Raw genomic sequence first — 25,424 nt, forward strand, 5'->3', positions numbered from 1 at the left:
TTTTTTTTCAAAGGAAAATTAAGCATGGTTTATTAGCCCTGTGGTAGAAGTATAGGTATAGCGGCCCATAGAAACAGTCGCTAATGAGGCATCTACGTATCTATATATCTATGGCCGTAGCCCGCGAGCGGAGACCCCGCGCCATCAGAGCAGCGCTGATGCAGTGAAAGACACACAAGATGGCGGCGATCGGCGGATAGACGAACATTCGCGTAAACACTCGAGCCGCTCCGGGCTAATCTGAGCTATAACGAGACCTGAAGGCGGTTAAACATCCGAGGATCATGCTGCTCGGATCGGTCGGGATTGTGTGAGGCTCGACTCGGCTCATTCTGAGGGTTAATTAACGGCTTTCCTGAGTTTAAGATGACTGATAGGAGGTAGCGTCAGGTTTCGGTGTAGTGTTGTGATATAAACTCTTGTCTCTCCGAGAGTCCGATCAAACCGGACCCAGGCTCCGGATCTGAGGCGACGCGGTGCTAGGCTGCTAGCTCTGTGCGCTAGCTATGCGTCAGGACTGCTAGTGCTGCTTAAGCTGGTTCGGTTCGGTTCGGTTCGTGCGGGAAAGATGAGCGACACCCGGCGGCGGGTGAAGGTGTACACGCTGAACGAGGAGCGGCAGTGGGAGGACCGGGGCACCGGGCATGTGTGCTGCTCGGAGCCGGACTCACTAACGGTCACCGGCGAGGCTGACGGTAAGACACGCGTCTGTCGGAGCTCCCGCTGTGTCGCAGCTCGTCTGATGAAGTGTGTTTGTTCTTCTGTAGGCTCTCTGCTGCTGGAGTCCAAGATCAACTCCGACACCGCGTATCAGAAGCAGCAGGTGAGTCCAGCAGCGCACACCTGACCTCTCACCTTCAGCAGATAACCGTACAGAGAGAGTCCAGCAGCTTCACAGCGTCCAGGAGGAACATAGTGTGCAGTAATGCAGAGGGACAATAGTAAACACTCCATAACTTAGTCTGTTCATCTTTGATTCAGGGATTATCATCCAGCTCAGTTCAGCTCATATGACCCTGGACCACAAAACCAGTCATGAGGGTCAATTTTGTGAAACTAAGATTTATACATCATCTGAAGCTGAATAAATGATCTTTCCATTGATGTATGGTTTGTTATGATCGGACAATATTTGTCTGAGATACAACTATTTGAAAATCTGGAATCTGAGGGAGCAAAAAAATCTAAATATTGAGAAAATCTCCTTTAAAGTTGTTCAAATGAAGTTCTTAGCAATGCATATTACTAATCAAAAATGAAGTTTTGATATATTTACAGTAGGAAATTTACTAAATATCTTCATGTAACATGATCTTAATATCCTAATGATTTTTATCATAAAAGAGAAATGTATAATTTTGACCCATACAGAGTATTGTTGGTTATTGCTACAGATATACCTGTGCTACTCATGATTATGACTAGGGCTTTTCTGGAATCGGTTCCTCTGTTGTTTTCAATGTTTTTTTAGATCAAAGGAACCTAGTCTCACCTTGACTGCAGGATATAAAGGTCGTAGAAAGTATCCTTCTCATAATATGAAGCTTTATTTGTAAAAAAATACATTAATGAAATTAGTCATAGCTCACTGCTCAGCAGGGACATGCATTTTTCACATGAATTGAACAAGACGTGAAGTGTCTAAAATAAATGTGCACAGTTCATCTGAATGATGAAGTTTACTTTGACTGTATGCTTTGCACAAAATGAACAAACTGTGCATTGAAACGAAAGAACCAGAGCACTGATAGAGCTTGTGGTTTATCTGTCAGTCAGATGAGCTCCTGGCCGCTGATCTACACTCGTGACGTGTTCTGTTTATCACTGACTGATAGAAATAAAAAGTAGTATTTTACACCCTCGATCACGTCATGACCTATCCGAAAGAACCTTTTCGTGGAAACAAATCAGATTTCTAATCACTTTTAGCCAGCATGAGGCGAAGGGTAATACAAATGAAATGGATCTTTTATATATATATAAAAAAACAATGAGCTTTTATCTCACAGCTCTTGTAATTACGGCTGTTATCAAACGAAAGGCTGCTTCAGATGATCTCCTTCCATCTGAGAGCCACCTGTAGATGAGCTTTGTTGAACTGAAAAAGGCTCTGAATGAGGAGTTGGTCCCCAATGCCTCAGAATCGAGGAATCAGTTATTCAATATTATTATATCAGCGATTCCCAGCCCTACTTATGACTGGTTTTGTGCTCCAAGGTCACATATAGTATGTGTGCAATATCGCTGGGTGTATACGGGTCCGTCTGGAGGTGTTGAGCGCTGTGGTTCTGTCTCCTCAGGACACGCTCATCGTCTGGTCCGAAGCGGAGAACTATGACCTGGCTCTGAGTTTCCAGGAGAAAGCGGGCTGTGATGAGATCTGGGAGAAGATCTGTCAGGTGGGTCTCTGTCTGACGTTTAGGGCCTTTGCCAACCATTCTTCTGGTAATCGAGTAATCTGTTAATTAGGGATGGGCGATGCCTCTTATTTTATTTGTGATCCGATACCGATATTTCAAGCCCAGTATCGTCGATATCGATACCTGTAAACTAAAATGATCTTTTAAATTATTAAACGAATATAATCAGTAATTATACTCAATATTAGATTTTAAAGCCATGTTTTTTAGTTTTTTTACATTTCACAGGCCTTTTTTGTTTACACAGAAATGAAATGTCAGAAATGAGATACTAAAATAGTATTTTAGCCCTTTACTGGGGCAGTAACCTCAGTACCTTTGAGGATACCTCATGAAAAATAAACATGGTGTTACATATAGTAAGTACTAAAATGTATTATTATTATTATTATTACCATGGTAAACTGTGGTTACTGTAATAAAACCATGGTTATTTTTTTTAAAAGGCTGCCAGAATACTGTACTCCTAAAAGTGAAACTTTAGCATATTTTTTTCTGACATATTTATTAACAGCAAATACAGAACATGACAGAATCTTTTATCTTTTGAACTTTTAACAACAGTTTAAATTTACTTGCACAAACTAGCCTATTTATAATAAATATTACATGTACACAAAAGTTTGGGGTTAGTAAGATAATGTAATATTTTTTAAATAAGTCTCATGCTCACCAATGCTGCACTTATTTGAACAAAAACACAGTAAAAGCAGCAATATTGTGAAATATAACCATTAAAATAACTATTTTCTCTTTTAATGTAGGCCTATTTTAAGAATGTAATTTAAAATGCATCTGTGATCTGCAGCTGTATTTTCAGCATCATTACTCCAGTCTTCAGTGTCACATGATCTTCAGAAATCATTCTAGTATCATTCGCTGCTCAGGAAACATTTCTGATTATTATTGCTGCTTCATATTTGTGTATAAATCGTGATGCATTTTTCAGAATAGTAATAATGATTTGTAATGTAATAATGTGGCAATGGTTTCTTCTGCTTCTGGTGCTTTTGGGAACGCAGCTCTATTTGAACAAGCTGTGACTGAGCCATGCGTCAGCAGCGAACGCTGTCTGTGATCCAATGAGCTGGAGAAATAGCTCTGGCCACACTATTGTTCACTAATATAGTCTATTTTTCCATTTAGAAGCTTATTTTATGCACAGACTTTCTTGATAAATAAAATTTGTGGTTTAAAAAAATGCACTTTAGAATGAATATTTTTATGTGAGGATCGATCCTTTCGATACAACACCAGTATCTAACGTATCCATACTTTAGGATCGATCCGCCCATCCCTACTGTTAATTATCCTGACAATATATCGAGTAATCGGATCATTTTAGGTTTGTTTTTGTTGTTGTAGTAAAAATAGACCTAAGCGAGCAATAGCTTTTAAAATGATTTAAAATACATATAGTAATGAGGCAATAACAGTAATGTACCAAAAGCAAGAAATCATATGGTTTTATTAAAACTGTTAAAATACATAATGAATTCTAAACAATAGAGCTAAAGTACACATTAACAAAGGCCTGCAGAGGCCAACAGCCTGACGATTGTTTTACACATTACTGCGCGGTCTAATCCTGGTTTAATATTGACTGAACAATGCCAGAATGTAGCAGAAATGCTATAATTTCTTAAATATGAGGACATCAGAACATATAAACTTAGAGCGAGGGTTTGAGCTTTTATTTTGAAATCATGATGCATATTGAGAAAGATATTGATGTATTCTCCTGTGTTTGCGTAGGTTTATAAATGATTTGCCTTCCAAATCTGATGAAATGATGCACGTTGCGTTCCCAGATGAACGTTACAATAAACCCAAACTCACAACAACATGCAGAGATGAAGATTGAGGAGCTCCACACATATAAATGAGAAGAGTTTGTGCAGAGTAGTGGTGTTTTTGGCGGCCTGTTTTAATTTTAGTTCTAGTTTAGTCTTTGTCTCGTTTTCGTCACGTGATAAAGGTTCGTTGACGACGATATTTAGTCACAATTTTCATTGACGAAAGCAACACTAGTGCGGAGCAGCGTTTACTGTGAACAGAGCCGCTCTGACACACGCACGTAACCTACACGCATGTTAATAATTAAAGCACATATATTAAACCTGCATTTGAAATCTGAGACTGTTTCATATATCAAAAGTAACAACACACAATGAATGAAATCTTAGCTCATTGCGATTTATTAGATGGGAGGCGCACTATATCTGTACTGTTCATTCATCAACTGAAAACAGCATCGATTTGGATTTAAGAATCGATAATGGTTCATAAAATTTAGAATCTATTAAAAACGAGAAATTGTCGTTGTTGTTTACCCAGCTCTAGCATATTTTGTTGTTTATAGTTGCTGCGGTGTGTGTTGAACATAAAAAGCACAGTCTCTGCTCATCTGGTAACGTTGACAGCCCTGTAGGTGGCAGTGCTTCCCAAATTGCTGCTCAACCGGTAAATGTGACAACAGAACAACGCAATGGATCAGATGAAACTATCAACACGCCTGAAATTAATAAGAGAACAGTAGAAGAGAAATATGGCATTACTCTGCATACAGGTGACAAAGGTGAACGAACTGACCTTACTCGGGGCTCTAGACTCGTTCTTCCCACTGGTCTCTCTTTTGTGACTAACTTTCTCAGTTGGTCTCACGAGCACATAATTTGGTCGCAATTAATTTTTTTACTTTTTTGCTACAACATTTGATTAATCAATGCATGCAGATGAATTATTCATACCTATTATTTGTGATTTATATTTTGTGATCAGGAATTCCTTTTTTCGTGCGCTTTCACTTTCAAATTCGCAATCTTGGTGTCACGTTTTACAAGAAAAGATAATTGTCTGTTTTGCTTATCTATGCACATTTCACTTTTTAAGACTAAAACAAAAGAGGAATTTATTGTTATTCTTAATTAAAAAGCACAACAACAATAAAACAGTAAGTTAAGACAACAAACTAGCTTACATAATGTTAATTAACAAAAACGAATAAGACGAGGCATGGCACAGGACACATCACATGCTACCGACTAATAAATTACAGAATGCTTAGCAAACACTGAGGAATCAAATAAATAATAATAATACAAATTAAGGAAAGCCTCCATAGCGTAACGCAAGGTAAATGGCAAAGATAACAAGCTTTTCAAAACAAAAAGTAAAACTGAACTGGCTGTCGCTGACGGGACTTGCATGTTTTTTTTCTACAAGAATACCAACATGTTCACTTCTCTGGTTTAAGAAGTGGTCTTTCATTTTAGTTTGAAAATGAGTATAAACCATGTAGAGTATATCTACACCTGAAGCGCTCGTGCTGACGCGGCGAGTGTAAACCAGGCTCTACACCTGAAGCGCTCGTGCTGACGCGGCGAGTGTAAACCAGGCTCTACACCTGAAACGCTCGTGCTGACGCGGCGAGTGTAAACCAGGCTCTACACCTGAAGCGCTCGTGCTGACGCGGCGAGTGTAAACCAGGCTCTACGCCTGAAGCGCTCGTGCTGACGCGGCGAGTGTAAACCAGGCTCTACACCTGAAGCGCTCGTGCTGACGCGGCGAGTATAAACCAGGCTCTACACCTGAAGCGCTCGTGCTGACGCGGCGAGTATAAACCAGGCTCTACACCTGAAGCGCTCGTGCTGACGCGGCGAGTGTAAACCAGGCTCTACACCTGAAGCGCTCGTGCTGACGCGGCGAGTGTAAACCAGGCTCTACACCTGAAACGCTCGTGCTGACGCGGCGAGTGTAAACCAGGCTCTACACCTGAAGCGCTCGTGCTGACGCGGCGAGTGTAAACCAGGCTCTACACCTGAAGCGCTCGTGCTGACGCGGCGAGTGTAAACCAGGCTCTACACCTGAAGCGCTCGTGCTGACGCGGCGAGTGTAAACCAGGCTCTACACCTGAAGCGCTCGTGCTGACGCGGCGAGTGTAAACCAGGCTCTACACCTGAAGCGCTCGTGCTGACGCAGCGAGTATAAACCAGGTTCTACACCAGGCTCTACACCTGAAACACTCGTGCTGACGCGGCGAGTATAAACCAGGCTCTACGCCAGGCTCTACACCTGAAACACTCGTGCTGACGCGGCGAGTATAAACCAGGCTCTACACCTGAAGCGCTCGTGCTGACGCGGCGAGTGTAAACCAGGCTCTACACCTGAAGCGCTCGTGCTGACGCGGCGAGTATAAACCAGGTTCTACACCAGGCTCTACACCTGAAACACTCGTGCTGACGCGGCGAGTATAAACCAGGCTCTACACCTGAAACACTCGTGCTGACGCGGCGAGTATAAACCAGGCTCTACGCCAGGCTCTACACCTGAAACACTCGTGCTGACGCGGCGAGTATAAACCAGGCTCTACACCTGAAGCGCTCGTGCTGACGCGGCGAGTGTAAACCAGGCTCTACACCTGAAGCGCTCGTGCTGACGCGGCGAGTGTAAACCAGGCTCTACACCTGAAGCGCTCGTGCTGACGCGGCGAGTATAAACCAGGCTCTACGCCAGGCTCTACACCTGAAGCGCTCGTGCTGACGCGGCGAGTGTAAACCAGGCTCTACACCTGAAGCGCTCGTGCTGACGCGGCGAGTGTAAACCAGGCTCTACACCTGAAGCGCTCGTGCTGACGCGGCGAGTGTAAACCAGGCTCTACACCTGAAGCGCTCGTGCTGACGCGGCGAGTGTAAACCAGGCTCTACACCTGAAGCGCTCGTGCTGACGCGGCGAGTATAAACCAGGCTCTACGCCAGGCTCTACACCTGAAACACTCGTGCTGACGCGGCGAGTGTAAACCAGGCTCTACACCTGAAGAGCTCGTGCTGACGCGGCGAGTGTAAACCAGGCTCTACACCTGAAGCGCTCGTGCTGACGCGGCGAGTGTAAACCAGGCTCTACACCTGAAGCGCTCGTGCTGACGCGGCGAGTGTAAACCAGGCTCTACACCTGAAGCGCTCGTGCTGACGACCCGGCCTGTGTGTGCGGTCTTCTGAACTAGCGAACATGCATTATAAACTTATTTCAAATTAATCTGTTGGGGAGATAAAATGTGTAAGATAAGGTTCATGATAGCCTACTAATAAAAACATCTAAAAATGTATCTTTTATTCTCCAGTACTGAAAGCAGAACTGATAAGGGAGCTCTTGCTATGCGTTGTTACGCAGCTCTTTCAAATTACCTTTTAAAAATTAAAAATTACCTCGCACAGCCCTACAACTGATCAACGCACATACAGATGTGATACTGTAAGCGCAAATGTGCGTGAGACACGCTAGAACCAGTGAAGTTTTGGTCACGTAATATATGCACTTGCATTTCATACAGTAGAATATTAATTGAATTTGAATTAAGCAAGAGTTGTGCTATATTAATTTTAGTATCAATAATATGAAGGGAATGTTTCTGCTGTGCTGCCGACCACTAATCTGAAGCAGCCGAGAGAGCAAGAGAGTGAGATTTATCTTTAATGCTTTTTCTTTGGCTATCTGAGTCTGAAATCTGAAAACAATCTGAGAGAGAGAGAAATTATAACATGATTTTGAATATTTCGTAAGAATAACACTTCACAATAAAGTAACATTTGTTGCATTAATTGCGTTACTTCAGTTGTATTTTAATTTATTTTTTCAAACGCAGTCAAAATGTAACCTATGTTCTCGGTATGTTTTTTTGTTACATTTTGAGACATTTTGTTTGCACTGTGTTTGCACTGAAAAGAAAATAAGATTTGAATATACTTTCATTGTATTACAATATATTTCATTGTATATATATAATTTTTTTTTTTTTTTTTTTTTTTTTTTTCAACATTAAAATGTAACCTATGTTCCCTGTCTACCCGATCTCATGAATGTGCGTATAAATAGTACGCCAAATAACAACGAAAACTTGTGGTATTGATACGCAAAAATGGACTTTGGTGTGTATATGCTACACGATGGGTAGGGTTGTGGGGTAGATGCGTATCATATGCACACGAAAATTGCGTTTTATATGCACGCCAAACACGTGCGTGTCATATACGCCAAAGTCCATTTTTTCGTATCAATACCACAAGTTTTCGTTGTTATTTGGCGTGCTATTTATACGCATTTTCATGAGACCGGGCTGTCCCTGTAGGTTTTTTGTTACAGTTTGATACAGAGGTATTAAGATAAGAATCAGTTTTTATTATTCTATTTATTTTTTAAATAAAATAGTTTTTAGTTCATCTTTTGAGGCTGGTTATTTGTCACTTATGGTATCGATTTAGTATCGATACCGAGATATTAAGCACTGGTATCGTACCGAAGCCAAAATTATGGTATCGAGCCATCCCTATTATGAAGTTACTTTTATTATTAAATTAAAATTACAATTAATTTGCCCCGCGATAATTACCACATAGCTGACACGCTGCGAGGATAAGATTAGGCTATTTATTCCTCAGTTAAAATGTTTTTAAAAAAGGTCTTTTAAAACAGGTATATTAGGCTATAGGCTACCTACAATGAATTATAGTCCTATGATTAAAATATTAACACCTGAAGTCATCAATAAAAAGCAATGAAATAAAAAGCTTTTATTTCAAGCACAGACATTCAAAAATAACTTAACACGAAATACATTTCTTCTCTCTTTTTTTTCACTATGTACGGGCCACAAGAGAGATATTAATGGAATAAATGAAAACAGCTATAGGCTATACCGTCTCTGAGAGAATAATCAGCGTCAGATGCCAAAAGCTTCGTCATTACTCCGTTATTCCGCTTTTACTTTCACTTTCTGCTTATAGTGAATTGACTGAGATTAAAACGTTCACCGGCATAAATCTTGCTCAAAGTTTGCACATGTGCAAACCCTGGTGCAAACCCATGCTTGTGTGATATCCATTGGCTTACCTTCATGGTTTAAAACTGAAATATTTCCAACATTGCGACATAACCAATTGCCCCGCCCCCCAGTATCGAACTGTGACACCACTGTGGCGCACGTGTGTGTATGTATGTATGTATGTATGTATGTATGTATGTGTATTTAAGTATTTATTTATTTGAAAAAAGGGTAACACTTTATAATAACTGCACGCAATGAATCATTAGTAAATAGTCAGTTCATCCTTTATAAAGCATTGTCCCAACATTAATAATCATTGGTAAGCAGTTTATAAATACAGCTATAAATGCCTTGTTCTTGATTTATAAGCATATCTGTTACAAAGGAGATTTAAAGGCTCAGTTATCTTCCTAACAGAAAAAAATAAACACAGAGGGATACAGAAGTCAGAGATATGTATTTCAAGTAGGGATGGGACAATACACCTACCTCCTGATTCGATACTATCACAATACTTGGGTGTATACGATACGATATGTATTGCATTTTTTAGAATTTTGATTCTACAAGTATTGCGATTCGATATTGCTATGTTGCGATTTTTATTTTTAACTCTAGACCATGGGAAAAAGTTGAATGATACACTTAATATACAGATTGTCACAATAATAAAAAAAACATTTTAACAGTTACTATTGCGATTCGATATTACAATTTATTGTGATTTTTGTTTGCTTATTAAAGACTAGACCATGAAAAATAGTTGATTATACCCTTAAAAGAGACCATATTATCAAAAACAATGCAGCACATCTTTCTGAACTTTATTTCAGGAGTATACACGGTGTATATTTAAACTACCAAAACCCTGAACTTGCACATGAATATAATAGTCAGGTGAGCAGAAAAAATACTTTTATGAAATGAAATAAAGTGCTGTGTTACTTTGCACACCGCTCCAGTCATGTTTAGCCATGTTTAGTCATGTTTTCCCGGCAGTTGGGATTCAAAACGTGAAGGTGCTGAAATAATTCTGGAAGAGGTTTGATCCTCTGCCTCCGTCACGGTTCTGCTTTCTCGCGCCGGCTTGGAGCGTATATGACGTCATGTAATGCAGCGGCCCCGCGCACGCAGAACGATCAGTGAATGACATCAAAGCACCGTGAGAGCTACAGAGAGCAGACGCTCCGCATGCTTTCGAATCGCTCTCGCGGTGCTTTGATGTCATTCACTGATCGTCTGCGCGGTGCTGCTTCAAGTGGAACACACACCTATACATTTCGCCCTCTCTTGGAATTACAAAGCGCTAACCTCTCCCTATCGCCTCTTGGGGGAAAAATAAAATAATGACATAAAAATGGATTCTGAGGTAAACCAATCGATTTTTAAATCGTTTTAAAAAGAATCGCGATAGTTAGGTGAATCGATTTTTTTCTCCCACCTAATTTTTAGATGCAAAAAAATAAAACTACCCTTGTATTTTTATTAACGTTTTTTCTATGAAATTGCAGAGGATTATTTTTTATTTTTTAGCAAGTGCACAGTTGTACAGTTTAATTTTTTGCATCTTGAAATAAATATTTGTGAGTTCTGTATCCCTCTGTGTTGTGTTTGTTTGGAAGATAAATGAGTCTTTAAGTCTTCTTTATAAATGCTTTATAATATAGTCCTCACTTTAGATGAGCTCACAAAACATGGCTGGCATCTACTAAATGTTTTATAACTACCTGCCTTAATCATGAATTACAGCAGGAATATGTTAATAAAGCAATTATTATCATGTGTCTAAATAATAAGATTGATAAATGTACTTTTAAATAGTTTATTAATCATTTACTTACACTTTCTAAATGATCTTATGAACCACTGACAACTCCTAAATAACGTAATAATTCAGAAATGATAAATTGATCGTTAATAAATTATTAAACATTATAGATCTGCTCAAGAACAAGGCATTTATAGCTGTATTTATAAACTGCTTACTAATGCCTATTAATGTTGGGACAATGCTTTATAAAGGATGAACTGACTATTTACTAATGATTTATAGTGTGCATTTATTATAAAGTGTTACCGAGAAGAGTCGTGTCATTGATGACGGCCGTGTGTCTGGTGTGCAGGTGCAGGGCAAAGATCCGTCCGTGGAGATCACGCAGGACCCCATGGACGAGTCCGAGGAGGAGCGGTTCGAGGACACACTGGAGTCGGGTCACCTGGTGGAGCTGCCGCCCTGCGAGCCGGACCGTCTGGAGGAGTTGGCAGAGCTGGTGACGTCTGTGCTGCCGTCGCCCGTCCGGCGGGAGAAGCTGGCGCTCGCTCTGCTCAGCTCCGGCTACATCAGGAAGCTGCTGCAGCTCTTCCGGGCGTGTGAGGAGTCGGGCGACTGCGAGGGCCTGCAGCACCTCTACCAGATCATGCGTGGCCTGCTCTTCCTCAACAAGGCCACACTGTTCGAGCTGATGTTCGCCGATGACTGCATCATGGACGTGGTGGGCTGCCTGGAGTACGAGCCGGCGCTGCTGCAGCCCAAGAGGCACCGCGAGTTCCTCACCAAGACGGCCCGGTTCAAAGAGGTGATCCCCATCACGGACTCGGAGCTGCGGCAGAAGATCCACCAGACGTACCGCGTGCAGTACATCCAGGACATCATCCTGCCCACGCAGTCCATCTTCGAGGACAACTTCCTGACCACGCTGTCCTCCTTCATCTTCTTCAATAAAGTGGAGATCGTCAGCATGCTGCAGGTGTGTCGCTTCACATCCTAAATTGAAAACTGTGGCGTTGTGGGACAGTGGAGTAGCTTGCAAGTAGGGCTGCACGATAAATCGCAATCACAATTTTCACGTGCTTTCAGATGGAGCAGCATTTATTACACAGAGCTGTAGTTCACTGAGAAGTCTGCAGTCTTTTTGTGTAGCTTGCTGTGTAGTAGATGCTGCTCCATCTGACAGCAGGTGATGGAGATTTACTACTGATCACAGAACCGGCTTTACTGACCAGATGCTCATGACAATCGCGTTCGATTCATCGTGCAGCCCTACTTGCAAGCTTTTACATTTTGGATTTAATATTATCTGTTAGTTATGTTTTAAAGTGTCATGAAACCCTCCTGTTTCAGCACTGTTTTTTGACACCTTGTATCTGAAAAAGACTCCAGAAATGTGTGTGTAAAGCTGTGGAAGAGTGTAGAGGGTGGGAAGAGGGGAGAAAACTACCAATAAAACACAGATCTACAATCTGCACTCATCATACAGACAAATTATATTTTAATAATATTAACATTAATTTAAAATAGAAAGTATAGAGGCATAGTTACTTTTTATTTACTCTTCTTTGAGTTTTCAGTCTATATCATTGTTTTCTGTGTATCACAATAATCGTTCATGATGATTTTCCTTTATAAAACGATAACAAGAGTTCAGTAAATGTTTGATTATAATGTTTATGCACCAAAAGCGGAACGAAACAGCGCTACTTAAGACTGCAACAAATGTATTATTTTGATAATCGATTAATCTAACGAGTATTCGAACAATTAATCGCCGATTATTTCACTGATTAATCAGTACACTTTGATTATTCAGCTTTTGCAATTAGTTAAAATATTGAGTTTTACATTTCCACAAAATGAGATTCAGGACAAATTATAAATGAAAAGGTGTCCTTTTCAGACCAAATGCAGCGCAGTTTTTTTTTTTTTTTGTGAAATTTAAATGTTAAAAAAAATAAATTAATTAAATCAAATGAGTAAATATATTTCTTCGTACAAACAAACTAAGGCTGTGCTTGTGAACACTATTATAATATGCATTGTACAGAGACCAGATGAAAAGAAAACACCATCTGAACTTTCCTGAAGACAGTCAGTTCCCTTCATATTAACTCCCAGCCCAACTGTATCGCGATTCATTTAACAACTCAACTGACGAGAATCAACACATGTTTATAGATATTCAACCGGCTGGGCATCGTTACATCCCTAAATATTTCAAATGAGATATTTGTGGCCTGTGAGCCTTCAGAGGATTTATAGTGTAAATGTTATTCACTGTCTGTCAAGTAGATGTGCTGTCCACTGCTTTATATCAGTCATCTCTCACTCTGATCTCCTAGTGCTGAATGGCATTTGTTAAACTGACCATATAATAAATATCATAATGGCAATAGACATGTCATGAATTCAGATTAATGTTTCCAGACAGCTGGTTTTTATGAATAATGAATATGCGTGCATAGTCTTTTGCATCACTTATAAATATTTCTGCCTTGTATGGTGATCATAATCCACATCCGATCTCAAACAGAAGTCATTTCAAACACTCGCTGCTGTCTGAAACAGAGTTTTGAGCTCAAATTATTAAAAAAAATGTTGGTGTTATAGCTGTTAATATGAAATAATCCGCGGCGCTGATGCTTTGCCTTTGTTCATAACCACTCCTCTAGCTTCAGCTGGCCCGCTTTGGCTCAAGGTTTTCGTTGGGCCAAAAAACCCAGGCCGTTGGCCCTGAGGAAGCCCTGACGAGGCACGATCGAGCCCCGGAAGTGACCGTGGAAACTAGCACGCCCGCTTTTGCCCCGACAGTGGAAACATGGATAATTATTCTAATGCCTGTCCAACATCAAATACATTGACAGATCTCGGTTACCCAGATATTTAGAAGCTCGATCATGAGAAGATGAGTGTCAGATGAGAAGTGATGCTGAATAAGAGCGTCTGCTCAGCCTGAAGGTGTGGAGATGAGATGTGAGAGGTGGAGTGTCAGTGCTTTGTGTAATGCTGTGTGTGTTTCAGGAGGATGAGAAGTTCCTGACGGAGGTGTTTGCTCAGCTCACAGATGAAGCTACAGAGGACAGCAAGAGGAGAGAGCTGGTACCTCACACACACACACACACACACACACACACACACGCATCATAAACCCGTCCCACACACACCAGGGGTTCACACCTGTCCTCACTACGTCTGCAGGTGAACTTCTTCAAGGAGTTCTGTGCTTTCTCACAAACTCTGCAGCCACAGAACAGAGACGCCTTCTTCAAAACGCTGGCCAACCTGGGCATCTTACCGGCGCTGGAGATCGTGATGGTGAGTGAGCCGCTCCTGAGTGCAGCAGGGGAGCGTCCTCAGCTCGGCTGACGTCTGTGTCGTGTGCTCTGGTTGTTTTGAAGGGCATGGATGACGTCCAGGTGAAGGCCGCGGCCACGGACATCTTCTCGTACCTGGTGGAGTTCAGTCCGTCTATGGTGCGCGAGTTTGTCATGCAGGAGCCGCAGCAGGCCGACGACGTGAGTATCCACAGTTCCCTGTGCTAGAGCCCTGCATTTCGGCCCGGGCCGACGGGCCCCGACTTTTTTACGCCTCTAGGGCCGGGCTTCGGGCCAATTTCCACGTCATAGTTCAGATGCGGGCCGGGCCTCGGGCCTGTTTTGGGTGTCTCCTTATTTTATATTGTAGACATCCATGGATTAGTGATGAATAAAGTTGCAGCGCTGGAGGAAACAACAGGAGACCGTGCCGCGACTGAGAGCAGCTCGATGGTGTTTAGTGTCCCGCAGCAGCAGCAGATGAATAGTTCTGCGTTCAAATGCACGCAATAGGCTAAAGCTTGCCATAAAACCCCAGCAAACATAACCATGAATGTGTCTGCGGGAAATAGTAAGGAGAGATTTGAATTATTTACTAATAAACTAATGTTTTCTGAGTCCGTGTCGCAAGGATGAAGTTGCCGATCCTGACTCGCCGTTTCCTCATTAGACATGCCTTTAGAGAGAAATGCATCTTTATTGTTTATCATTAAGATTATAATAAAAGAGTTTTTGTTTTCGATTGTTTTATTTGGTTAAGTGATCATTTAAAGCTTTCTATAGATACATTTATCATGTCTGTGAGGCATGTATTTGCTCAGCTGAAGCTCCTGTTCAAGACGAGACGGCAGAAAGCACATCATGTTAGTTTTCTTTGTTTTATAAAAGAACTACCTTTTGTTGGTATTGTGAGTGCACACAAATACAAGCAGACCCTTCACAGGTCCGAATGATGTATTACTCTTACCTTTATCAGAAAAAATTAAAATGACGGCGTAGGCTATTTTAATTAGTTTCCACTGAAAACAAGTGTTTGCTGGTGCCTCCATGTCCTGCAGAGCACTTTATCTTCCACTCTCCACACAAACTTACATATAGGCTAGCACACATTATTATTATTATTATTATAGCGCAGGTTTAACGTTTAAATATTGTTATATACTTGAACTGTTTTAGTATATCTATAGATGTTATTTTAGGCAAGTGGTGATGATATGAGAAGGCTAAATTTATCAAACATAGGCTATGATCAGCTCATGCCGCTGGCCGCTTGGTCCTTACTTTAAAAAAAAAAACTTATAGGCTATTTAACTAACAAAAATGCTCCAAACGTTTTTCTAAATTAACTTAATTAAAAAACAAAACGAAATCTAATAATTTTGCCATTACACACTACTGTTTTGGCTATTAAAATAGTTCAGTTTTGTATAAACTGTTTTAGGAGAAGGGGGAATAAAAGACAGGCTCGGGTCGGACTCGGGCCGGTAATTCTGATGAGCTGTCGGACAGGGGCCGGGCTAGGGCCTAAATTTGAGGCCCGTGCAGGGCTCTACCCTGTGTGTGACGCCTTTCCAGCAACACTGAACCTGTGCTTCACAGCAGTAGAGAGCCGCTGCAGAAGCCTTTGTCTTTATAAACATTTCTTACTAATAACTCCAGCTCTTATTTAATAATCAGATGTTTGGTGTGAGGGCCAAAAGATGTGACTCTGTAATGTGTAAAGTGTGAGCATGAGCAGGATAAAGACATGTTGATGTGGATCAGTTGTGTCTCAGAGCTGAAGTGTGGGTGTTTGCTGAAAACTTCATGCAAACAAGTCAGTAATTACAGATTCCAGCTGCATTCTCCAGGATTCATGAGCTGCAGATCATTAAAATACAGCAGCAGTCCTCATCTGTAACGTCTGTGGCGGATCGCTTGCTGTTTAATGTTTTACTGGTGCTGAGGGTTCATACAGATTCTGATTCACAAGCTCCATTCTGGTCTTGATTGATTTGGACATTCATTCATTTAGAAATATTTCAGGTGATGTCGCTTTTGTCTTAAAGAAATAGTTCACCCAAAACTGAAAATGGGCATTTACTCTCCATGTCTTCATCTCAGTCAAATTGTTACATTTAATCAGTCAATTAAGATATAATACACATTTAGGCTGTTATCAAGCAAATGAAACCAGTATCATCAAAATGAATCTTTGCAGAAGTTGCATCCGAAGTGGTATTTAGATGTATTACACACTATTTAATTCAGCTCAGAGGAACATGGAGTGCTTTAACCTGTTACAAATGCATTTTTGTTTTTAAATTTTAAACATAAAACATTGAATACTGATATTTAAAAATAGACTTTAAATGTGAAATTAAAACTGCCAGTAGGTGGCAGAAAGTCATTTAACAGTTGATTCATTCAGGAACAAAGCACTGTCATGTTGCTCAGAGACGCAAAACAGTGCTGTAGCTGTTTGCAATTATTTTTTGTGGGAGAAATGAAGCAAAAACAGGCTACATGGTGACTAAAATGTAAGTCTCTTAATATTGACTTATTTATTGAACTGTCACTCTTTGTGTGATTTTAACTATGAAACGTAAATATATACATTTTCTGCCCCCATATCTTGAATTGTGCGATCATTCTTAATGCATTTTAATAGACTGAATCCTGCAGTGAAAGAACACACTCTAAATGCACTCGTTTCACCCGCTTCCTCACCACATAGGCTAATGTATGCATGCACTCCGTAGGTGTTTTGTTTGGTTTTTGCAGAATACTCGATATTGTCAAATTGTGAGACTTGAAGCATTGCTGCAACAATGTTTAGCGAAGCTTTATTCACCTGTCAGTTGAAAACAGCTCAGAATAAGAGATCTCATTTGGGATTTAAGATCGTTCAAATGCATATAAAGTGGATGTTTTCGTGTGCTGCCGTCTGCTGGTGTGTTCAGGACGTGCTGCTGATTAACGTGGTGATCAAGCAGATGATCTGTGACTCGGACCCGGAGCTGGGCGGTGCAGTGCAGCTCATGGGGCTCCTGAGGACCCTCATCGACCCCGAGAACATGCTCGCTCCGGCCAGCGTGAGTACAGCCTGACACGCTCTCACAGCTCATAACACCAACACCACACTTTCACTTCTGACTCACCAGAGAGTCACCTCCCACACTTGTGTTTGCTCTTCACTTGTGTCTGGATGAGCAGAAGAGCATCCTCAATCATTTCTCTGTGTGTGTTTGGACAGAAAGCAGAGAAGAGTGAGTTCCTGAGTTTCTTCTACAAGTACTGTATGCACGTGCTGACGGCTCCACTGCTGGCCAACACCGCCGAGGAGGACCGAGGTGAGACACACGCCTGCTCGTCTGCAGCAGTCAGCCGTCTGTGAGCGCACATATCAACACAGTGTCTGTCTGTCCACAGATCTGACGGAGGGAGCGGCTAAAGTCAACCCCGTGTGTCCAGGTACCCGTCTCCTCTCAGTGAGCTCACTGCTCTGCTGTAGAGCTCTTCTAAATGATAAAATAAAGACCCGACCCGAGACAGACCCGATGAAATTAGATGAAAATCAATCGATGCATCGTGAATCGAGAAATGACTCGATGAGATTTTCCGAATGCATTGCGATTCTTTCTGGAATTGATTCTGAGCGTAGTTTTGAACAGCAGATGGCGCTACATACTTCAGAAACAGCCGTACTCTGCTTGTACACACACTTCAACCTAAAGTAATCATTCAGCATTCAAGGTTGACGTGAATCACAAGGGTGTTCACAGTGGGCCGTTTACATTAATCTGGCGTCATAAAAGCATTCTGAGCCGAGGTGAGATTACAGACTCAGCCGAACGCACTAGTGCTCTTCAGCGCTCTTCTTCATCAGCATCTGAGTGTGCGGATGAAAACTAGAGTAGAGCGCCGTCTGCTGTTACAATCTAAGCTCAGAATCAATTCCAGAGAGAATCGCGATGCATTCGGAAGATCTCAGAATCCATCCATGAATCAATTCTGCATCGATTTGTTGTCGCAGCCCTAAGTCCGACCTGATGGCATTTATTTTTGAACCCGACTGGACTCAAAACGCATTAACACGTGCACAGTCTGCTGTCCTGCATCGGTCAGGAGAAATCCCAGTGGCCTGCTGACTGGTTTGGGCGCTGCTCCATTACTTTTATTTATTTATTTATTATTACTGTGTATTTTTGCCTGTCTGATGGATGCATCAGTTCGTCTTTCAATTGTGACCAGATTTGAAAAATAAACGTGATAGCTTGATAAGAAGTAAATGGATAGCCTAATAAATCATGGATTTAACAACGTTATTTACCTCATCTCTGGTGAACGCTTCTGCGCACAAAAAAGAAAAGCCCTGCATGAACACGCAGCGCAATGAAGCGAGTGGATTTTCCTGATCTCATATCTATAAGATGGATTTTGAGGTTACAAACGTAGACTATGTTCCTTTTCTACGTGCGTTTCTCAAAAATGAACGCACAAGTTCACATCCGGGATAGTTTAAAAGAATTTGGGTCTTATTGGATCCTTTTGGAAAAAGCACATTTATTTTAAAGGACCCAATACCAAGACCCGTGTCCGAGGTGCTCGTAGAAGTTTTGGAGCCGTGAAGACCTCTAGCCTGTCTGTGTGCTGTGTGTCAGATAACTTCCAGACTGCGCAGCTGCTGGCTCTGATCCTGGAGCTGCTGACCTTCTGCGTGGAGCATCACTCGTACCACATCAAGAACTACATCATGACCAAAGACCTGCTGAGGAGGGTGCTGACGCTCATGAACTCCAAACACACCTTCCTGGCGCTCTGTGAGTATCCTCGCGCTGCTCACGTCTCTCAACTAGGGATGCACTCAAATGAACATTCTTGACCGAAACCGAACAGAATGAAACCAAATGAAACGCTGAACCGAGCACGGTTTTTTCACGTTTTCCCCATGCATTTTGCCAGTTTGTTTTTTTTCACCATTGCATAAATTAAGTAGCAAAAATGTGCTTTTTACTGTTTTCAAAGAAAATAATCAATTGCATAATTTAAAATGTTATTTAACAATGAAATCTTTTAACATTCTAGCAGACATACCAACAAGGTACAATTTAGGTTAAAATGAATAAAAACATAGTATTTTGCCGCTTTTGAGACCCCCTTCTTGAATCAGGCATGTGATTGGCTAAAGGCAAAAAAGATGGAAATCACTTTGAGCAGTAAATCAGCATATTGATTTCTGAAGATCATGTGACACTGAAGACGGGAGTAATGATGCTGAAAATACAGCGCTGCATCACAGAAATAAATTACACTTTAACACATTCACATAGAAAACAGCTTTTTAAATCATAATATTTCACAATATTTCTGCAGCCTTGCTGAGCAGAAGAGACTTCTTTTAAAACAGAAAATATTACAGATTTCAGTTTGAAGACTGTGTGAATGTTATAATACATGTATTAATAGAGCTGTTGTAATTGTTATTATCATTATTGTCTTTATTTTACAGAACAGCAGTAAAATTACTATACTAACATCTATGAGCTTTTATTTTGGAGGAAACCCGCAGGAAGACCTCAGTGCTGCTTTTTGTTGACAACAGCAGATTTCTAAATGATTCTCATTACGAGTTTGGGAAGATGTTTGCCGCACGTATCTCAGTGTCACATCCATGCCTTGTAAACATGCCTAAAACTGTTTCAGAGCAGCTGGCGAGTAACACCGCTTCAGCACTGATCGTGTCACCAGAAATGACATTGGGCCTCATTCATGAAACATTTGTAAATAGGAGTCAATTCTGAATAATTTGCACATAAAACAGACCTTCCCGAAAACTCTCCTCCGGATTCACAAACGCTTCGTAAACTTCTGATTTGATAATTAAACATGCATGTTAATGAATTCCAATCGTTCATTAAGTATTTAGCAAAAATCCAAAAAAGACCAATAAATATTCAATAACGCGTGTCCACCAAAGCTAGTTTAGCCAGCTGGAAATGTCAGGGGCTCTTCTGAAAACGGCCTGCTGGTGGCGCTTGAACGCTTTGGTGGCACGGCGTTTTCCAGCTGAGACGCTTTGCTTGCTATGATGTGGAATATCCACAGCAGGTAACGTATTACTAGTACCTCATTTTGAAGAATTTAATATAAAAGTGCAGTAACCGCAATATCAACTTCTCTGTTCAGTTGCTGTAGAAGTAGGATGATTGGTGTAGTATTTGTCCCGCCCCTCCTCCAGTGATTGGACGGCTAGGTGAAAAGTGATGGCAAAGCTAAACAGTTTATCAACTCTCAGCTACAAAAAACAGACCAAATGAACTTGTACAATTTTATAATGGCAGTGCATCAAAAATTCAGTGTCATCAGATTGCCAAAAAGATCAAATCTGAGTTAGATCATGTAGCACAGCAGCGTTTGTAATGCAGGCTGATTGTGATTGTCCAGGTGCGCTGCGCTTCATGAGGAGAATCATCGGCCTCAAGGACGAGTATTACAACCGCTACATCGTGAAAGGAAACCTGTTCGAGCCGGTCATCAACGCGCTGCTGGACAACGGCACCAGATACAACCTGCTGAACTCGGCCATCATCGAGCTCTTCGAGTTCATCAGAGTGGTGAGTCTCCTCCGATCCGCTCGTGTCTGACCGCCGCAGTGGGAATCCAAAATCAAGTCCAGAATCAGATACTTGTTGTGAAACTAACATTTCAATGCTGCCCATCAATTCCTGTGCGCGCATCTTTTATTTTTAGCTGGGGAAAAGTGTTAATGTATTTGTCTTTGAATCATTAATTCAAGAGATTGATTCAGAAACACTGATTCATCCAGTAATGAAACGAGTCGATCTTGAATCATTCCTTTCAGAAATTCCAGCAGATTTAGTTTAGTTTAGTATTCTTTCTTCAGAATCGTGAGAGAAATACAACATATTACAACAATAATTTAAAAAGTCTCAATTTATCCAGATCGTGCTGCTATAAATGCACAGAACAACTTTAATTTAATTTATTTTAATCCTCATTGGAATGGAAACTGGGAATCGATAAGCAGAATCAGATAATATAGAAACGATACCCAACCCTACTGACCGCTGTCCTTCTGTTATCAGGAGGACATCAAATCTCTGATCGCACACATCGTGGATAACTTCTACACAGCGCTGGAGTCCATCGAGTACGTGCGGACCTTCAAGGGTCTAAAGGGCCGCTACGAGCAGGAGAAGGAGCGTCAGAGCCGAGGACTCAGCAGGTGCCGTCACCTTCCTTCATTCAGAAACACTGACTGACGCCGGGTTCACACACACTCATTCTGCAGAAGCAGCACACACTCATTCTGCAGAAGCAGCACACACTCATTGTGCTTTCACACAGGAGTCCGCTACTCTGATCCACAAACACAACATTTATCCATTATTTTGACTTCAAATCCAAACATTGTGACTGAAAATGCTCTCTCAGCATAGTGATCCCTTTGATCACAGTTCAGTAATAATCTTTCATAGACGTTTAAACTCAATACATATAAACAACATATTACTCAATGCATTTGACTTCTAAATTTGTAAATGTGTCCCTGCAGCACAAAAGCAGTCATGAGTAACACAGGTATATCTGTAGCAATAGACAACAATACATTGTATGGATCAAAATTATACATTTCTCTTTTATGACAAAAATCATTAGGATATTAAGATCATGCTCCATCAAGATATTTAGTAAATTTCCTACTGTAAATATATCAAAACTTCATTTTTGATTAGTAATATGCATTGCTAAGAACTTCATTTGAACAACTTTAAAGGAGATTTTCTCAATAATTAGATTTTTTTGCTCCCTCAGATTCCAGATTTTCAAATAGTTGTATCTCAGACAAATATTGTCCTATCCTAACAAACCATACATCAATGGAGAGATTATTTATTCAGCTGTCAGATTGAAAAATTGACCCTTATGACTGGTTTCGTGGACCAGGGTCACATATTAAGTCTCAAGCAAGTGGCACACATTTAAAAACAGGATGTAGCCTATTTTTCTCACGTTAAAAGTGAGCTATCACATATTTTAAATGAAAACTTACCACTGACAGAAAGAGTCGGCTCTCGTGCCTCTTCTTTTGCATTTAAATCTTTATTCCAAGCAATCCCGCGTGTCTTAAACAACATTGTTTTCTACTTCCACAAGTATGTTGCATTGCTTGAAGTGATATATTTATATCTATTAATAGTAAAATTACTATGTTTTCGTGTCGATCCATTTGTATCGCGAGCAATGCGCTGTCACTTTAATTCAGTGCATGCAGCACAGCACAAATATACTCTGTGCAGACTCGCTCTCTGATCCGTCAACATGAGTATGTGTGAAGCAGGCGTGACTGAGCACCGATCCTCTCACAGGTATCGCAGGGACGCCCACTCCTTCGAGGAGGAGGACGAGAACATGTGGCTGAACGAAGAGGAGGAAGAGGAGGATGTCGGCGACGCAGCCCTGGACAAGTGCAAGAGCGACTACGGGAAGTTCATGGAGAGCGAGAAAGGTATTTGTGCAGTGTTTCTGTGGGTCTTTAAGTCTTGAGTCGCTCTTCCACAAATGAAGGCATAGAAAGATCTTCAGTTAGAGTCTTGAGTTCATAAGGACATGGCCTTAAATGTTGCATTCGCTGCTAAAATGAATATATTCCTTAGTATTTTGGTCTTGTTTTCAATGCAAATACCTAAACATCCTTCAATCAAGACACTTTACTGGAGATGCAAAATGAAGATATTAAGTTTTGTTTTCTGATAAATTAAACAAAAATTGAGTTTGTTTCAAACTAAACAAATATCTGACAATGGGGAACAAAACCTTGTTTTCTCTGTGAATTTAGTTGATTTTTCTGCAAACTCGCTCTGATCAGTTTCACAAGACTTTTGTCATTTTGCTTCTGCAGTAAATATATCTTGCTTTAAGAATCTGTAGACCTTTGCACTAAAAAACAAGACAGAAATATTGAGGAATGGCATCACTTTTCATGCAGTGTGATGAGAAGGTACAGTAAAGGTTATTTCCATATTCTAGTGTTTTGAGCAGAGATATTCAAGATCAATTAAAGGTAATGGTGATCTGTTGGAGTTTGTATCTTTCAAACTTTGAAGCGTCACTAATTAGACATTCATGTTTAAAGACCATATTGATGTATTGTGTTCCATTCAATTTACTCCTGAAATGATCTTTACCTGGTCTTAAATGAGGCATGGTGAAGCCTGCAGAAAGCTGGAAGTGGCTGGTATTTCCCATGAGTCTGTTCTGTGGTTTCAGTGAAGGAGAGTCAGGACAAGGAGAACCAGCCCAAGCGTTCGGCGAGCGGCAACTTCAAGTTCACCTTCTCTCACTCGGCTGGAGCAGCTAGCACTGCTAACGGCTCCAAACCCCCACCCTCCGCTTCCTCCAGCAGAGCTGCAGCGCCACCTTCAGGCCAGACCCGGGTACGTCACGCACCTTCCATCCGCTCACATGCCTCCTGTGTAGGCTTGGGTATCAAGAACCGCTTTCATTTTAGAACCGGTTCCAAATTTCCAAGAACTGTGAGACGTGTGCATTTCAATTCTGCTTAACGATCCCTGCGTTCACATTTTAAATGATTTAAGTGCAGGAACGGAAAGAGCTTGCACCTTGTTTGTGTGCAGCGCATAAATCTGTGTCCGTTCTCCAACCGCTCCGTGCATTTCACTGCAGAAAAGGCTGTTCCAAGCCAGAACTGACTTCTTTCATATTTATCGACCCGTATGCAGAAAACTGCATCAGTGCATCATCATAAACACAGACGTTTTTGTCTTAAGTGAACATAAAGAAAACGCTCGTGTACAGTATTTTTAGATCTGCGTGCGTTCGATGTTAAAGAGACAGCAGCCTAATAAACACACTGCCTGTTATTAATGTTAATCAAAGAAAAGAACAACCATTCACTGACCTTGACCGAATATCTTTAATAACTTTATCTATATTTCACTGTTTTTAAACTTTTAATTGCCTACAGTTTCTGTGCCTGAAATTTGGTTCAGTTGTATGTATTTATGCTATTATTAATTGATTAGTTTGTTCCTATTTTATTAGTGACTGTTTACTTGTCTTTAGCACTTTAATATTTGACACTTGCTGTGGTATTTGTGTTAAAAGCATAGGCAAAAGTTCTTCCTCTGTAGGCTGCTGATTTTTGCTCGTTATTCAGCTGCAACAGATTGCTTTGTAAAAAGACACAAAAGTTTGACTTCATTTTTTTTTTTTTTAAGTCTTATTGGAATCAAAACTAGTAATTGATAAGAATTGGAATCGATAAGCAGAATCTGAATCGATCAAATAAAATCGATACCCAACCCTATGTCTGAGCGGCTGGTGTTCTCCTCTAAACAGACGGGGCTGGTGGGGCTCGTGGACTACCCAGACGATGAAGACGAGGACGAGGAGGAGGAGGAGGAGAGCGCTGACGAGGAGCAGTCGCCGCGCAAGAGGCCTCGTCTGGGCTCGTAAAGCCCGGCTGCGCTCACACTTCCACCCCAGCTGAACCAGAGGAGCTTCCAGGGAGCCAATCGCAGCGCAGCGGGGGCTGATGGGAGGCTAGCAGGACTAGCCGCACTGATCAAGCTGGATCGGCTCAGACTCTGAAGAGCTGCTGTCGTCGCGGCCGAAGTTCAGTGACATCGGCGGATGTGACTGCTTCCTATTTTAATGATTTCTTCTGGACGCTTGTGTTTTTTAATGATTGGCGTGAGATCTCGCCGGTGCGCGGACGTTATTAACCTTTATAATCAGACGTCTGGAATTCAGGCTGAAGGTGTGGCGCTGATGGTTTTTAAAAACTGCAGTAAATGTTTTGATTTGTGTGATTTGTGGAGCAGACGTCGCTCCTCAGAGCAAGAGGACTGATCTAGGGTCAGCTTTGGCTCGTCTGTCTCACTGCGAGAGAATACAGTGTTAAACCACCTGATCGGACTCAACTTTCATGATTAAATATTAAAAGCAGTTTGTTTTTCCCCTCAGTTTTGTACACTTTCCTACTAGCGCCATCTCCGTTAAAGAGCATTTGTATGAATTTGATATTTTTTACAATTTTGAGATTAAATTTGGTCCTGCATTTAAACGAG

The 25,424-nt window shown here is 41.2% G+C and overlaps 1 protein-coding gene across 2 annotated transcripts; it reads left to right on the top strand.

Moving 5' to 3' along the window:
• The first annotated feature begins 132 nt into the window (after nucleotides 1–132).
• Nucleotides 133–25,424, top strand: LOC306882514 (serine/threonine-protein phosphatase 4 regulatory subunit 3-like). 2 transcript variants are annotated; one of them, XM_079437189.1, is made up of 16 exons: nucleotides 133–695; nucleotides 768–823; nucleotides 2,301–2,399; nucleotides 11,364–11,987; nucleotides 14,036–14,113; nucleotides 14,213–14,329; nucleotides 14,413–14,529; nucleotides 17,271–17,402; nucleotides 17,564–17,660; nucleotides 17,740–17,781; nucleotides 18,972–19,130; nucleotides 20,755–20,924; nucleotides 21,417–21,556; nucleotides 22,701–22,840; nucleotides 23,602–23,768; nucleotides 24,694–25,424. In XM_079437189.1, the coding sequence occupies exons 1-16, from the start codon at nucleotides 569–571 to the stop codon at nucleotides 24,808–24,810; spliced, it is 2,382 nt and encodes a 793-aa protein (XP_079293315.1). In that variant the 5' UTR covers nucleotides 133–568; the 3' UTR covers nucleotides 24,811–25,424. The 2 variants fall into 2 exon arrangements, with proteins under 2 accessions (XP_079293315.1, XP_079293314.1); XM_079437188.1 differs by having other exon boundaries at nucleotides 428–823.

The sequence above is a fragment of the Barbus barbus genome (assembly GCF_936440315.1).
Source record: "Barbus barbus genome assembly, chromosome: 16".
Taxonomy (NCBI): domain Eukaryota; kingdom Metazoa; phylum Chordata; class Actinopteri; order Cypriniformes; family Cyprinidae; genus Barbus; species Barbus barbus.

Coding starts and splice junctions, on each gene's coding strand:
- LOC306882514 (XM_079437188.1), top strand. CDS start 569: ATGAGCGACACCCGGCGGCGGGTGAAGGTGTACACGCTGAACGAGGAG. Junction 14,530..17,270: donor AGCCGCAGCAGGCCGACGAC/GTGAGTATCCAC, acceptor TGGTGTGTTCAG/GACGTGCTGCTGATTAACGT. Junction 17,782..18,971: donor AGTCAACCCCGTGTGTCCAG/GTACCCGTCTCC, acceptor GCTGTGTGTCAG/ATAACTTCCAGACTGCGCAG.